This window comes from Apteryx rowi, unplaced genomic scaffold (assembly GCF_003343035.1).
Source record: "Apteryx rowi isolate R43461 unplaced genomic scaffold, aptRow1 scaffold_8, whole genome shotgun sequence".
Taxonomy (NCBI): Eukaryota; Metazoa; Chordata; class Aves; order Apterygiformes; family Apterygidae; genus Apteryx; species Apteryx rowi.
In genome coordinates, this window is record NW_020451093.1 from 5536698 (window position 1) to 5552152 (window position 15455).

Genomic DNA, 15455 nt, shown 5'->3' on the forward strand with positions numbered 1-15455 from the left:
TGCAATGCTCTAACAGAGGTAAGAAATGTTTTATGGCTAGTTGGTTTTCTCAATATGTTATATATTGTAATACAGACCTATGGGTCATAAGATACATTGAGGACATGTGTTCATAAGTCACTGGGCTGGTGAAAAGTATATTTGAGGTGAGAGGCTGTCATTCATCCTCACTGCATCTCACCGCTGTCTGGTCAAGAAAGAAAACTGACACTGCTCACAAAAGCAGCAGGAGTCAGCAGGAAAGGCAAAAAAGCATTAGAGAGAGAAAGAATCCTTTTCAACTAGGCTATGGGAGCTGAAACGTTCTCTGAAATCCCCCTCTCTCCCCCACCTATGACTTTTAACCCTGCGCTTCCCTCACATCTCCCCCAACGACGCAGCCACCTTTTCCGAATCGACTTACGCAGGACACAAAACACAACACGAGCCTCGCGCTTTTTTTGCTGCTCTTTGACATTTAGCAAAGGCTCCAAACATTTTCATCTCTGCTTGTCTTGTACATTAAGCCTCATCTCTCCAACCTTTTTTTCCTGGAGGCTCAGCATTTCACTGGCATACTAGAGAGATCCTGTCGTCGTACCTGCCTGAGCAGTTGGGAGGGAAGGAATTTCAGTCCTTGTTAAAAGTGTGAGTTACTACCAGTATGCCATAAACCCTTTAGAGTCATTAAGAAGAAAATTTCTCTTTCTTAATGGTTCAAAACACCAACCTGAAGAGTCAAAGCGCTCCACTTCCAATTGTCTCCAAAACCTCTAAGCAAAACTGGAACGATATGTTTTCGTATTTCAAGTATTTCTGACAGATTTAGAAGATGGAAAGATTCAGAAAGAAACCCTGAAACACTAAAAGGTTCAGAAAATCTTCATAAACTATAAAGAAAAAAAAAGTAGGCAGCTTGTTTCATTGCCTTTGCAAACGTCCAGTAGGTAGTTAGGAGCAATATAGAGGAGATGTCTTCTATTTGCTATTAAAAATGTGATTTCTGCAGCGACAAAAATGAAAGATTAATATTATATAATTACATAGAGAAGCTATTGGAGGCTGAAGGAGACAGAACCAAGCAACTATAGTGGTCTTTTTTTTTTGAGGCAAAAGAAAATAGTTTTTCATTTAAAAATGCATGTTTTGCAGATTAATGTCAGCTCACAAAAGAGGAACTCGTGTTCCAAAATATAACTGCCATGAGAAAGCAAAATATATATACAAAAATATTCCTTGCTTTAGTACCAAAGAGCACGCTTTTTTTATATCAGTAAATCTGAAGATGGCTGCTACCATTTTCGAAAGATTTTTCATTATATTTTCACATCATTGCTACTTAGTGACTGAAACATCTTGCAAATGCAGTGGCAAAAGCAGCTACAGAGTGTTCAGAGTATACAAAGATTATTATTTGAGAAATCTGAATATCAACTGGCTTATATTTTAAAGATGCAAAAGCTTAACATATACTTAAAAAGACTCAATCCATATTCCTAATAATTCTCCTAATAACAGATAGGTGAGAAAGATCACGTAAATGAATTTATTTCAATTCAAAACAACTCAGTTTTGCTGTTTCACTTAGGTTTGTACAGCGTCTAACCACAAAGCTTTTCCGTGTTGCTGTTATTAACTTCTTTCATTAACTTAGATTCAAGAAATGCATTTGTTTTTAGTAACAATAAAGGACACAGCCTTTAAAATGTCTGGGTATTTTAGCACTGCACAATCTCTGAATACTAGATGAAAGAAATATAAGGATTTATCTGGTATGTTTACTGCCCTCTCTTCTCAAGAAAAGTGCTGCAGTACATTTTAATTTCTGTTTATTTCCCTAAAAACCTCTCTATAATTTCAGTTGGATGCAGTAAAAGCTATGGCTAAGCAACAGCTGATGAGCTGCAGCTTTGCTATGTGGATGCGAGACCAAGTGTCTCGCTCATTATGGCTGCGACATAGGTCAAAATTTGCACAGCTAACAGGTACGCGATGGCCGCCCGAATGTAGTGCAAGCCGACTTTATGTACTCATCTCGATTTATTGCTAAAGTGGATCGTCTCTGCCTGTTTATGCCAAAGCACTTTTATTCGCATCTGTTTGGGACTGTGCCTGTTTGCTAGGCTGCCATCGTTTCAGCAGAGAAGGACTCCTCTGGCGTACGATGCCGGAAGTTTGCACGTGAAAGAATACCTTAAACCCCACGCAGAGGTGCGAGAAACACCCACCAGGAAAGGATCTGGTTGTAGCCGTACTGAAAATCCCGTTCCTGGCACTTCTGGACAGGATACGCCAATTGGTTCTCGTGGAAGTAGAGGACCTTTTTCAATTTGCCGAGGTCAGGCCGCAGGGCCACGAGTTCAGCCAGGTTAAGCACGGAGCTCGCAAAGAGGACCCTAGGAAACAAGGAGAGCAGTGTTCAGCGGCCGCGGGCAGGCGCAGGCGGGCCACCCGCCGCCCCTCTCCTCCCCGGCTCCCCCCCCCAGGAAAAACATAACCCCTATAGGGACGCATCAATAGCTGAGCCTTAATACCATGTAGCAGTGCTCGAAGTTTTGATCTCTTAAAACGCAGCTGCTAAGAACTCGACTAGAAAAGCACCGAATCTCATTGGTCTGCTCAGCTCAGTTACAGAGAGATGCAAAATAAAAAAGCTGGATGGATTTTATTGAAAAAGGCAAGAAAAGCTGTATCTGAAGGACAAATGGAACAAAGATAAGGCTGACTAGGGAATACTTTGCTTGCCAGTTTCATTACACTTTACTTCTTTATGCAACCAACTACTGAAATTCAATATATGAGCACGAATGGCACATGTTCATGTTATGACATAAACCCTTTTGATTTATACAGTACACTTATCTAGTACGGTCTTTTTTTTTCCTCCCTTTTTCTTTTTCTATGTTTTATTTTCTCATTTTTATTAGGTATCCTCTATAACGAAAGGTAGTTTGTATCCCTGTACCCCAGTATTGCCATATCACTCCTGCTATTCCACAGTCCACAGCATTGCACACTTCCTTCAATTAGATAAAGCGGGCAAAAACAGCGCTAGCAAGCCGATATCTTAACCTTGTACAAGTTACTCGACTACCAGACAATGAATGTATTTAAAGGTGCGATGTGAAATCCTGACCCTACTGAAACCAGGGGCAAATATCCCAGCATTTCACCAAAAGCACGCAACCATCCGCTGTCCTCTGGCTAGCACTGCTTTCATTCTGAAACTACCGAGAACTGCAGAGCTGTAGACAATTTGTCTTATAAATTTCTCAGCACAAGGGATAAAAATATTGAGAACAGGTATTTATTGCACATAAAACATTAAGCCTTAATAAATTAGTTTTCGGCATAGCATGTTTCTGGCTTTTTTTTTTTCTTTTTTTTTTTTGCTGTCCACCATTTTAATAGTACAGATTCAGAATTCGATGCATGAAAGGTTTGTTTCTCTTAAAATCTTTTCAAATTTTCCTGTTTTTATATGGATTTAGTGCTCAAGAATACCACCAAACTGACATCACTGATCTAATAAACTGATTCTAGTTGTCCACCTTAAAACTTGCCGATGACCCAAAATAACCATATAAATGATTATTTACAACAAATAGTAGTAACTACAATAACCATATTTATGGTTATGACAACATTCCTGGATAATCTGTATCTCTAGAACAAGCACTTCCTAGAGAACAGATCCAATATCCATCTTCACCGACCTGAGTCAATGCTGATCTTCTGAAAGGCTTACTAAAGAAAGATATGAACGTTTTTCCCTTGTTCATCAAATATTTGCTCTTCTAAAGGGACTGTCAGATAGAATGCCAATTAAGACATGAGCACTGGTTCATTATGAGCCATAAAGAGACCAAGGAATATATTTATGTATACCATCACGTATGTGTCATGAGGAGTAATAACAACCTCTGGGCCCCACAATGACCTGGATGCCAGGTCAAACTGGAGGTAGGAAAGCTCCCTCCAGACAATATAATATTCTTGCTCAGAGAAGTTTAGAAACAAGAGAATGAGGAAGAGAAAATTACAAATGGGAGAAAAAGAACGCCAAATATTACAGTACTAAGATTAAATGGTTACTTGGCAAAATTCAGGATATTTCTGGATTGTGTCACAGCTTATTCTTTCATTTTTTTTCTCCATTAAACTTATTTTTAGACAACTTTTCTTTTTCTGCGATAAGCTATGTAGCAAACTGAACTGATGTGGAATAGTGTCTATAAACTTGGTTGCATCTGAATGAAGAAAGGAAAATAATATATGGCACATTGGGATTGAAAACATGGGGAAGCAGCATGGCGCGAGACACAAAAGCAAGAGTGGAAAGAGAACACAGTGGGGGTGTCAAGGTTAACATTACTGCTGGAGAGAAAAGGGCAACGGGGAGCACGACGAGAAATGAGATCCAAGATTCAAGACTGGACAAAACTGTGCAGTTCTGAAATGTCTGAACTCACTATGACGGACAAAGCAGTAACTAGTAGAGGAATACGGAAAAGGATGGTTATATCCACAGGAAAGGAAAATAATTTTTGCAGTACTGGTTGGGGGAAACTGAAGGAATATATCATCATCGTTAGAGCTAGAGGCGGCCTTCTAATAAGGCAAGCAAGGACACGAACCAGGAAAGCCGCAAAGAGGTAGATCTGAATTTTCTACATTGGAAACGGGGAGTGATAAGACAGCTCATGAATAAACCCAGCTCATAAATAAACCAGTGTCAAGAGAAAATTGTTATAATTACTAGCAAATTCAGATTTAGAACCTCAAATGACATTGCTTACATTTCTCATTGCAAAATAAAAAGTTAAATTGGTCACAGCATTGCAAAACACCCTTTCCGATTCTCTTGCATGACTTCACAGCGCTTCTATAGTTTAATCCAACAGACACCAGATGCACTTAAATATCTTTGTTTCTTGGCTGGCATAAAAGCTGTTAACTCCCAGCAATAACCAATTTCTTAGGTCTCGTGAGCTTAAATAACACCTGACAGTACAAGTCGCTGTGAACATGCCCACCGAGAAGTCATGTACGTGGCTAATGGACTCACGCAGGGCACTGGAGGATATGCCGGATTGTATTGCCACTTAACACCTATTACAAGGGGAAGAAAGGAAAGTTTATTATAATGTAACGTGCGACATAAATATATGTCAGTTGTCATTCTACGTGACATCAACTTTCATTTTACCTCGGGTTATTATTTAAGTAATAAATCCTAACAAGGTGAGCTTTATCATCCCACCGAGTGTATCCGGGAGGTAAAGACACAAGGTGATAGCAAGAACGCTCGAAACATGATAATTCCTGACAGCTGCTGCTTGAGCACAAGTTAAATTGAACAGTTTATCTCAGCATAAAGATGTTATAAGGTTTTATGTTTAATTTAAAAAAATTAACATAAAACCCAGAGAAAGCAGAGTTAGGCAATCTTTCACAAACATGACATACTACAATCACTGTATAAGCTGGATTAGTACTTATTACCATGCTACTAGAGAATTAAGCTGTTTTTAGACCACCAAAGAGCTTTAAATTGCAACTTTTGTCTCTGTAAGAGAAACCTATATTTAAAACGTCTGCTAAATTCAAATTAACAGCTACATCATTAGCTTACCATCTCACAAAAAACACATTTAAACTGCTATTATAGTATCCTTATCTAGACCCATCAGCACTACGACACATAATATATACAGTACCCTTCAATAAATATATGGTGCAAATTATCAAAAAACCTGAGCTGAAGGTCACATTTCTAAAGCAAATGCCCTAGCCATCCCCAGCAAACATCCCCAAGTATTTTGGGGGGGGTTACAGATGACCTTCCTCCATAAGCCAGATCCACAGCACATGCAGTAGCACCATTGCCTTGGAGACCGGCCAAATTGCAGTGCCACTAAGCTTGTGCTTAATTTGAATCTCTTAGAAGTCCTCCTGACTTCTGTGGAACTACTTATGTGTATTAAGTTAAGCATGTGCTTAATTCATACTAATATTCATGGGAATCAAGTAGATCACATTTGCAGATTCAGAGCTGTGATGTGCACGCGGGATAATCTGACCTTTGCTGTGTCTTTCATATTATTGTATTCCAAAAGACTGAAAATAAGCAAAATAGAAAAGACTCTACCGTGTTTTTTTTAATTACCGGCAGACAAAATAACAAACCAATATAGATTTCCATTTATGTCAAGTAAAGTATAAAAGTAAAGGCGCAAAAGTATTTTTCCTTTATAAATCTCTGCATCACAGTTATGATTTACTCTTGTATGAAACTGCCCAAAACCTTTCAATTAAATTCTTATGCAACTTAACTAAAAACACATTTTGCCATTCCCTTGGGAGACGACACAATATCTACAGAGGGACTGAACCCTTCGATTCCCAGTTCAGAGCAGCACCTGATCATACTGGAAACTCCCGTGGGTGTCGCGGAAGCGCGGTCAGCACCAAGACACCCAAAGGACTCACCACCTGGGGCAGACCTAGGATCCCACAGCAGCACGACCTTCCCTACAGTGCCCATGACAGTTAAGTCCATAAAGCTTCATTGCAAAATAACTACATTCACAGTAAACTGAGCTTATGATTGAAGATTTGATAGTCTAGAAATATCTCTATATATCTAATATATATATATCTTAATTTGTCACAAGTGGTATTTTGAGAAAGCAGAGTTAGATTTGAGTAGCACTACAATTACCAGACCTTTGGGGGAAACAGGTACAAAAGAAAAGGAATATTCATTAGGTGGCACTCACTGCCTTGACCTTCATCCATTTCTCAGCAGGGCAGTGCGATGCTGGAGGTAGTGCCTTTGGGCAAAATCTAAAACTAAAATCTTGACCAAGTGTAGTAGCTGAAACTCCCACCAAACTCAACACCGAAGCCAGGACACCACGTGAGATCACACAGGTACTGCAACGCGCCAAGCCATCATCCATAACTGGAAAGCACAGAGCAGTACATCACACCACTGCCAACGGCTACATCTGCTCCAGCTGACCAGAAACACTGAAATTTTATAGCAAAAATGGGAGCTTTTAGGGCAACATTTGCAGTGAGGTGAGGAGGAGCTCATCCTTCTGGCGAAGGTGGGCAACGGCGCTGTGCCCTGCGGTGGTGCCTCCTTCAACCCCAGCAAACACGTACAGAGCAGGGAAAAGACACAAAGTACGGCCAGAACCGCGTTCACCCTGAGAAACCCTGAGGGTCTAAAAGCCACCTCTTCTTGGTGTCTTCAGGCTCCCCAAAACCAAACCTGAAGGCTTTGCTTCCTCCGTCTTTCCCACCAACATAAGTTTCCTCCATTTCCACCCAGCAATTCGGACAATTCCAATGATTAGGCTTTATGTTCTCTATTCAAATGTAACATTAATTGTACATGAAATAGCATTGTCAATCATGAAAAGTTAAACAAATCAGTCCTTTTTGTTTATTATTGCATGCATTTTTACCTGATCAACTTGTAAAAGTTTCATTTTTATTGCTATACTGAGAATACACAAATTGCAAACAGATATAAAATGCTTTTCCATTTCCCAATAAACAATAGATGACTCTGAATTTCTGAACAATAATAAATGCTAATAAATGATTATATATGACAATATGCAGTATAATAAATAATAAATTAACCCTAATTTCTTTTTGAGATGGAATGTACAAATGTCAAAAATGCTTAGATACTTTAATATATATCTCATAAATTAAGTTTTTTTACATAGAACATAATTTGAAATGTTTACAGAAATAATTAAGTCTTACTATTTTAACATCCTTTATTTTCCAGAACAAATCACAAGGGTTGTCATCCCTTTCATCTTAATTAAGCCAAGTGTTTGTCTTATTTATTTGTTATGTACTTTCATAAACGTTTACAAATATTAATTGTAAAGAAAAATATTTTTTCCTCTTGCTGTAATTACTATATGTACATATGAATACACAAGTGATAAATATTTATGGCTGCTACTAGTTCCATAGTTTTGGATTTGGGGGTTGTCTTGTTTACTAAAACACAGTACAAATGCACGGTTTGTTTTGAACTCACAATGCCAATCCCTTTTGATATTTCTATTAAAAAAAATCTCCTTCTTCCTTCATTTTATATTATTTTTGAGTACAGTAGAAATTCTTATTCCTAGTGTGCTAGACCTCAGTTACATTTTTCAAATGACTTTATTGCTTAGAATTCAAAATCAGTTCCCCCTTCTCCACGTATATCAAATCCCAAACAAAACTCATACCTATCTGCACAAACATCTGCTATTTCGCACACAGGGAGCAGAAGGGAGCTGCGTTTCCAGCGTCACTACTGCATCTCCCAATCTCCCCCCTTTTCCTCCTGACACGACACGTGTATTTTTAGACTTCTATTATGACCAGGGGTGGAATATTTGAAAACCTCCAGTCTCAACCTACTGATCCTACTGATGTTATTCAGCAAGACTAGAATTGGGCTGAAGCTGAATATTATCAATTATCTCACCTTTAAAATATTCAAGAGGTTGCATAAACGAGTTAACTATTTCACTTTGAAATTATTTGCATTCTCTCTAAATTCCTTCTTTTCCCCATGAATTTTTATCTCCACTAGCTGATCCGAATATTTGCATACAATCAGCCCTGAAGTCACACTGGAGCACCATCCTCAGAATCCAATTTTTGGGGCCACAGCCCTAGCCAATGCAAACCAACACACCTATGCCCATGCCGGTAGTTAAGATCTGGCCTTAAACATTTACCACCATTTTCTACAACCTATAAACTCAAGAGATACTGAAAAGGATTTGAAAGCAGTTAATCAAATAACTTCTTTTATATTTAACATCAAGAAGTAAGTGTCACGCTGTGTCGTCAGTAAGCTTGAAATAAATTCTTTCAGATAGACTTTTTGGGTTTGCCTTTTTTTTTTTTCTTTTTTTTTTTTAAGGTAAAAGCACTGAAGGTCCCTGAATTTTATTAAGTGTGCAGTAGTATCTTTCCCCCCGATTTGTAATTAAATTTGGCTTCAATTAATTACTGACAGATGCACATTTTTCCTTTAATGGCCAGATTGTTCACCATGGGCTGCATCGTCCTCTCTGCTTCCACGACGAGAGAGGTCGAGACCCAGCAGCTCTAGCTGCGGTGATGGGGGGAAGGAGAAAGCCACAAATCCACATCTTCTTCCTCTTTCAGATTTCGCACACCGCAACAGCACATAATGAATTCAAGGCATCTTATTAAAGCAGAACATGACACGAGCAAATTGGAATATCCCAACACCAAAAAGCAGCCACTGGTGGGTGGCTCATGAGATATACGGACGAACTCTGGTCAGATACGTGCCGTGATAGAGCAAGAAAAAGACCCTTGGTACATAGTTTCTGAAGGCAGGTGATCCACCAAATGTTAACATACAAGATGCAGAGAGATTTAGAGTAAAAAGACATTTTTAAGGGCAAAGGCTTGTAAAACTGATGCTTCACTTAAATTAATAACCAACTGTTAATTAAATAACATTTAATTAAGATTAAATATATTTTTCTTAATTCTCCAGATTCATGTCAGTGGGCGTCTTATCTGTGCAGCTCTGGAAGAAAAACAAACTTGCCAGACTGGCATGAAAAATGCAGTATGCTCAAGAGGTGGTACCAGTATGGAAAAGTCTTAAGACCATATAGAACAATACTACTATTTAGTAGCAAAAGTGAACGACAAACTTTGCGGACTGTTACTTCACGCCATCTTGTACTTGTTGAAGGTGGTTTGAATCTGCAGACTTAATTAACAGCTAATTTTTCCCATCTTTATCTGTAAAGAGTCCATTACAAATCCATGAATTTAGATTTTTCGTAGTATTAGACGCTCAGTGCACAGTGAGCTACATATAGCACACAGTGTATATATACCCTATATACAGTGTAGAGGGCCCGTGAACACAGACTTTACTCCTTAACGTTACAAAGATAACACTGTGAAATGGCAACGCCAAGCAATGACTAAATCACCGAATGGGACCGAAGCAGTTGCATTGCAGTTTGCTTCACGCAGGCCATATGATTTCCATCCAGGAAGCTGCCAAGTAACCGAGGGAGCCGACTGATCATTTCCAAGCATCTGAGACACAATATCCTGAGTACCTAGAAAGGGAGAACGCTAAACCCTTCTTTCTCTTTGACGTGAGATAATAAGCAAAAAGTAGCATTTTTCTCACTGAACTTTGCAGCGTGTATATGCTCCAGGACTTGCGCCAGCTTCAAGGCGTGACTTTTTTTTCCTTGGTGGATGAGGCAGCCAGCTAAAAGGATAATTTTGTGTCCGGGGTGGTGCCTAGTATTAAACGCACGTGAAAGCAAGCTCGCTTCCGAGTACCCCTCCACGGCCACAGCAGGGAGGGCACGTTCAGCTTTCACAGAGAGAGGTCCCAGCTCGGACTGCTTGCGAGCCATTGCTATTGCGAAATGCAAGTCCATATTAACAGCTGGAAAGCAAGGAGGCCCTTTTACAAAGGTTTAAATGAAACAAGGAGTTTCTGTGAAGCAAGGCGGTAAATCCCCCCCCCCCCCTTGTCTGCACGCTTCCGAGGAGAGCGCAAGAGATATTACTTAAAAGAAACAACGCGTGGACTTTACACTGAAGATGCAAACAGCAAAATTCCCAGAGACAGTAACGGGAACGGGAACCCTCCATGCCAATAAAAGCAGAATTCAACAACTTGAGCACTCTTAAGATAAGTAAGTTCCTTTCCCTTTTCTTTCTTCGCCCTGTGGCAGGTAGGAATCGATCGACCTGAAGCCAAAGGAGCTGATAAATAAAGCGGCTCCTTAAAGGTGCAATAACAGCTTCCCCGCCGGGGACTGACAAGCCAGCTTGACTCCAGGATGACGCAGAGGGAGAGTCCATGCAATGGATATACGGACCTCGCTACAAGTAAGACTGACTTATCCCGATGAAGGAGGAGCAAACTGAGACTGCAGCGTAAGCAGACCCGCCAAAAGCAGGGAGAGTTTTGTTTGAGAAAGGTTTATACGAATAGACGCTCTAATCAGCTCAGAGCGCGTGACTGAAGCCCAAAAGAAAACAACGGCTGATTTTCCTTTATTTTAACAAAGTTTTGGCAAACTCAAAACTCGCATCTTCTCCCAATTTTACAGATTTATCCATTTTATGTTTTTAAATGGAAGACCTGTTCACTCTGCATAATCACAGAGGAGACAGGCAGGGTCTTGGCAGACTGTTTAGCAGTTTTACATTTCACGTGCCCCCAAAATCCTGTTGTCCAAAATATTTCAGCCTGCTGCATGTTTTTTATGTTACTTGTACAGTTTGATATCTAAACAGTTGGTTTTTTTGTTTTCTATAAATTTGAAGACTGTTGCTAAATGGAACTTAGTTTTCTTAGCAAATGAATTTTGCATTTTTTCTAATGGTTCAGATTTCACCTCAGTCAATCTATAAACATCAAGTCCTTTCAAAAATGTTTTTATGGAAGCTGACTCTCTGGTAGCTCATTTTCACAAAAATTTCCACTGCAGACTATCAACCCTACAAGACATAACCACTGCATAAGACTGGGGAACTTAGAAAAAGCAGGATTCTTCCCAGAAAACTAATACAGTCCTCGAAAAAACTCAGACTGTCATAAAACCTGAGCAGCTGGCAACTCTGTCACCATGAAGTATCCATATGGAAGACCGAGATGTGTCAAACTATCCAAAACGAGTTTGGATAGTGCAGAAGATGGAATAAATAATTCAGTATCTTCAACACTTTCAACAGCAGGTAGTAGATATGCTACCTGCTCCTACAATGTGCCAAAATGTAACATGCGAGTGAGAGCGAGAGAAAGAATGTGAGTGTCTCCAAACTGTTTTCATGAGGATATTTTGCTCGAGGAAGTTCTCTTTTTAGAGGCGTATGATCCGTATCAGATGTTTGTCAGGAGCAGGCAGCACTGCAGAACATTAGGAATAACTTAGTGATTTTAATATATATTCACAGTGTATACTCCTTCAAATATATTTCAATATATTTTTGAATATATCTTAATCAAATATTACATTTAAAAAACATCAGGAAAGTGCAAATGTGTGTTTATCCCAATAGCCCTTCACATACATATAATATCTGTTGCTACAGTATAGTGACAGCTATTTTGCCTTAATATAAGCTGAGCAGACTATTCAATGTGATCAGTTGAGTTTGCCATCAGAACCACAATTTAAATGTTTCTGGCCTGTGTTCATGCAATACTTCAACTCTAAAACTATGTATATTTTGCAGTGTCAATCTTCTTCCTTCTCTTCTTAAGAGAAACAGTCACACAGTAAGTTAATGTATTAATGTACATCATTTATCCTTACAGAAGATAAAGCCACGCTAGCCACACTTCTGTTCCCTAATTAAGAAACTAAAATAAGACCATGCAATGTTTAATAGTCTCCAGACCCAAGTACCGTAAAAACCTAAATAAAAACAGTGCCATCAGAAGATGTCAAAACCAAATATCATGACTGTTTTCAAATACCACTTGGGACCAACTAGAGAGACTCACTGTCCCCGAACGATCGTGAGCACCTGCAGCAGTTCTTCCCGCGCACTCAAAGCTCCCCCTCCAGCGATTCCCACACCCCGAAGGTGATGCTGTCACCGAGACCACAAAAAAACGAGGGTGCAGGAGAATCCCACCTACCAGCTGATATGAGCTGACAGAGCCCCGACCCACGTGGAGACCGACATCAACCAGCACTTAACCAAGAACGCGCGGACAGTAGGTATAGCAATATTCAGAAGTATATCAATAAGGAAAATTACAGTCTACATCTATTAAACATTATTTTCAGCCACTTTTTTACTAGATCATTTTTGAACTTGGTAAAGCCCACGTTCACTACCAGATTTGAATGACCACACCGAAGTGGCTGAATGAGCTGAGATTTCAAAAAAGTGAGACAAATACTCTTCTAAATTTAAAAGCTGCCAAACATATTTCAAACTTCCAGAAAAGTAATTGTTTTGTCTGTTCTGAATTAAGCTTTAAGTGCCGTAAGAACAGTTTCTCTACAAACATTTCTATCAGAGATCAGAAAGGGTAGCTTTTGGATTGAGTGTAACCCCTCAGTCATACATTTCTTAAATAAAACCTGCAACATGCATGGCATATACCATAAGCAGATTTATTTCTATTTACATAACATGATTTTAAATGTAATCTCTATTGATGTGCTATCATTTTATTTCACGTGTTATTATAACAGGCCTTTATAATGCCACCAGCAAAAGAGAGCAAACCAAAAAAAAAAAAAAAGTCTAATGCAAGGCAAGTTGCTTTGCAGTGTATGTGGAGTTTCTGACATGGGAAAATATTGGACATGGATGCAAGGGCTAGTGTTTGAGAAAAAAACCTAATTCTTCAAAGCTTTTACTTTTTGAGTCTGACACAAAGTTTTCACAGAGGTTTCCCATTAGGAATCTTATTTGCATGCCTGATTTTGTACTATCTCCCGATTCTACTTTTTGGATAAAACAGAAAACTACAATCATAAAAATACTGCCTGAAAGCTGTCCTCCCAGCCCTTCGGGCAGAGGCAGGGGACAGCAGTGGCTGCGATGCCCGAGACAAGAATGCCTCGAGGGAACTCCAAAGCAGTCCTGGAGCACCCCAAACAGTGAACATTTCCAGATTTTTCCCGTGCGGAAAAACCTAGTAATAAAGCAATAGTCTAACCTACTAATAATGTTTTTAGGCTTCCGAATATTCTACAAATTACTTTTTCCCAACACCTTAGGTGCAACTATGGTACCTTTAAACTTCTGAATTCACCTTATCAACAAATAAGGCATTCAATGCTGAAAGCGTGCTATTCCCCATTAATACCCAAAAGATTCTGCTGCTGACGTCATACGTAACAAAGCCAGAAGAAAATACCAGATGCTTTCTAATCATTAAGAAACTGAGGCCAAATCTCACTTATCAAGAGCCATAAAGAGAATCGATGCCACAGCGAGTACTCGGGCTCCCAAGGCAGAGTTTAAGATAAGAGAGAGTCAGGGTCTATTGGCTTAATCAATTCATGTATTATCATGTCAGTCTGTCTACATTTATGGACCCTGATTGCCCCAGTACTTGACAGACTTCCTGAAATAAAACGTTATCTTCATGAGACCGTAGCAATTCAGTATTTTCAGATATATTTTCATGCATATAAAGGATATGTATGAACACGTGTGTTTTGGTATACGTATACACACACAGATACATGCACACATATACACATACATACATGTATTTTCTGTGCTTCTATCAAATTCCACAATATTCCTGTGCAGCACTATATTCTAAATTAAGCTATTTAAACTGTGGCCAGAAAAATTGTTGACAACAGCTAATTTGTTATTGGGAAAAGATCATGCATCTCTCCACCACAGAAAGCTAAAAATCTGTTCGAGGTGTCTGGTCGACAAGCTTTCATATCTGCAAAAACCGAACAACGTGAAACATTTTTGCTCAAGGTCTCCAAATAACACAGTTTTTCCAGTGATGCCTTTGGACTGCATGTAAAACTTTTCAGGGGCTCTTGAAAAGGAAACTTTCGTCAAGCTGTTTGTCAAGATGACTGGAGATATTCTTTGGAAAGTAGCTTAAAAAAAGTTCTGGACCATTGGTAGCTACAGAATCATATGGGATTAATTTTCTGTGTATATCTCTACACATTGTTGGAAGAAACAAATTAACTTTAAAAATCAAAGATCTTTATACAGCCCTGTGCTCCTAGGTACAGACATTTAAGTAATCTGTACTTCTTGTCAAACACCAAAATGGATATTAAATTTCATTAAATTATTGTAAACACAAGTAGTAAAATTTCTTTTCTCCTTTGTCCGCTAGCGCCTGTATCTTGGTACTTCTTGCTGTAGCAGAGTACAAAGGATAATTCAATATTATCTGTGATTTGAATTCCTCCTTCATACTGGTAACACCAATCAAAAGGCGGAGGGTGCGCTCGGTGCAGAAGCGCATGCCCAGCGGTCTGCCGGAGCCGGCCTCGCAGGCGCGCTCCATGGAGTCGCACCCCTATTGCCCTAAAGAGATGATTCCAGGGACTGGCTCAGAAAACTCTATTTCTTTGTTCCTTCTCACCCTTGTCCTTGGATTAATTACCGTAGGTATTGATAGAAACAAGGACCCACAAGCTCTTCACGACGGCGTAGGGCACTCTTCAAAGAGCATCAAGCCAAAGCCGTATCCGTGAGGGATTACACATGAATAGGGCTGCGGTGTCCTGAACTTCCTCACAGCAGCTCTCCTCCTTCAGCGGGGCTGCTTGTGCAAGGAAAAACTAAGTGAGGTTACACAGAGACAGTTCAAGATGGACATTTATTTTCCAGCTTGCACTGTGTTGCATTATTTGAATGAATCTCAACTTTTACAGTCCTTATTTCCCCTTTTTTTTTTTTTTTTTTTTTTT

General features: G+C 39.4%; 1 protein-coding gene across 21 annotated transcripts in view; it reads right to left on the bottom strand.

Annotated features, from left to right (window-relative positions):
- The window catches only part of GTDC1 (glycosyltransferase like domain containing 1), a 193130-nt gene that overhangs the window by 91054 nt on the left and 86621 nt on the right, over nucleotides 1-15455 (bottom strand). For 20 of the 21 annotated variants that reach the window (XM_026089026.1, XM_026089024.1, XM_026089043.1 and 17 more), the window contains one exon: nucleotides 2208-2375. In XM_026089026.1, the coding sequence (XP_025944811.1) occupies nucleotides 2208-2375 (168 nt within the window). Of the gene's footprint in view, nucleotides 1-77; nucleotides 97-2207; nucleotides 2376-15455 lie in introns of those variants that run through there. The other variant, XM_026089045.1, reaches the window with a different exon arrangement.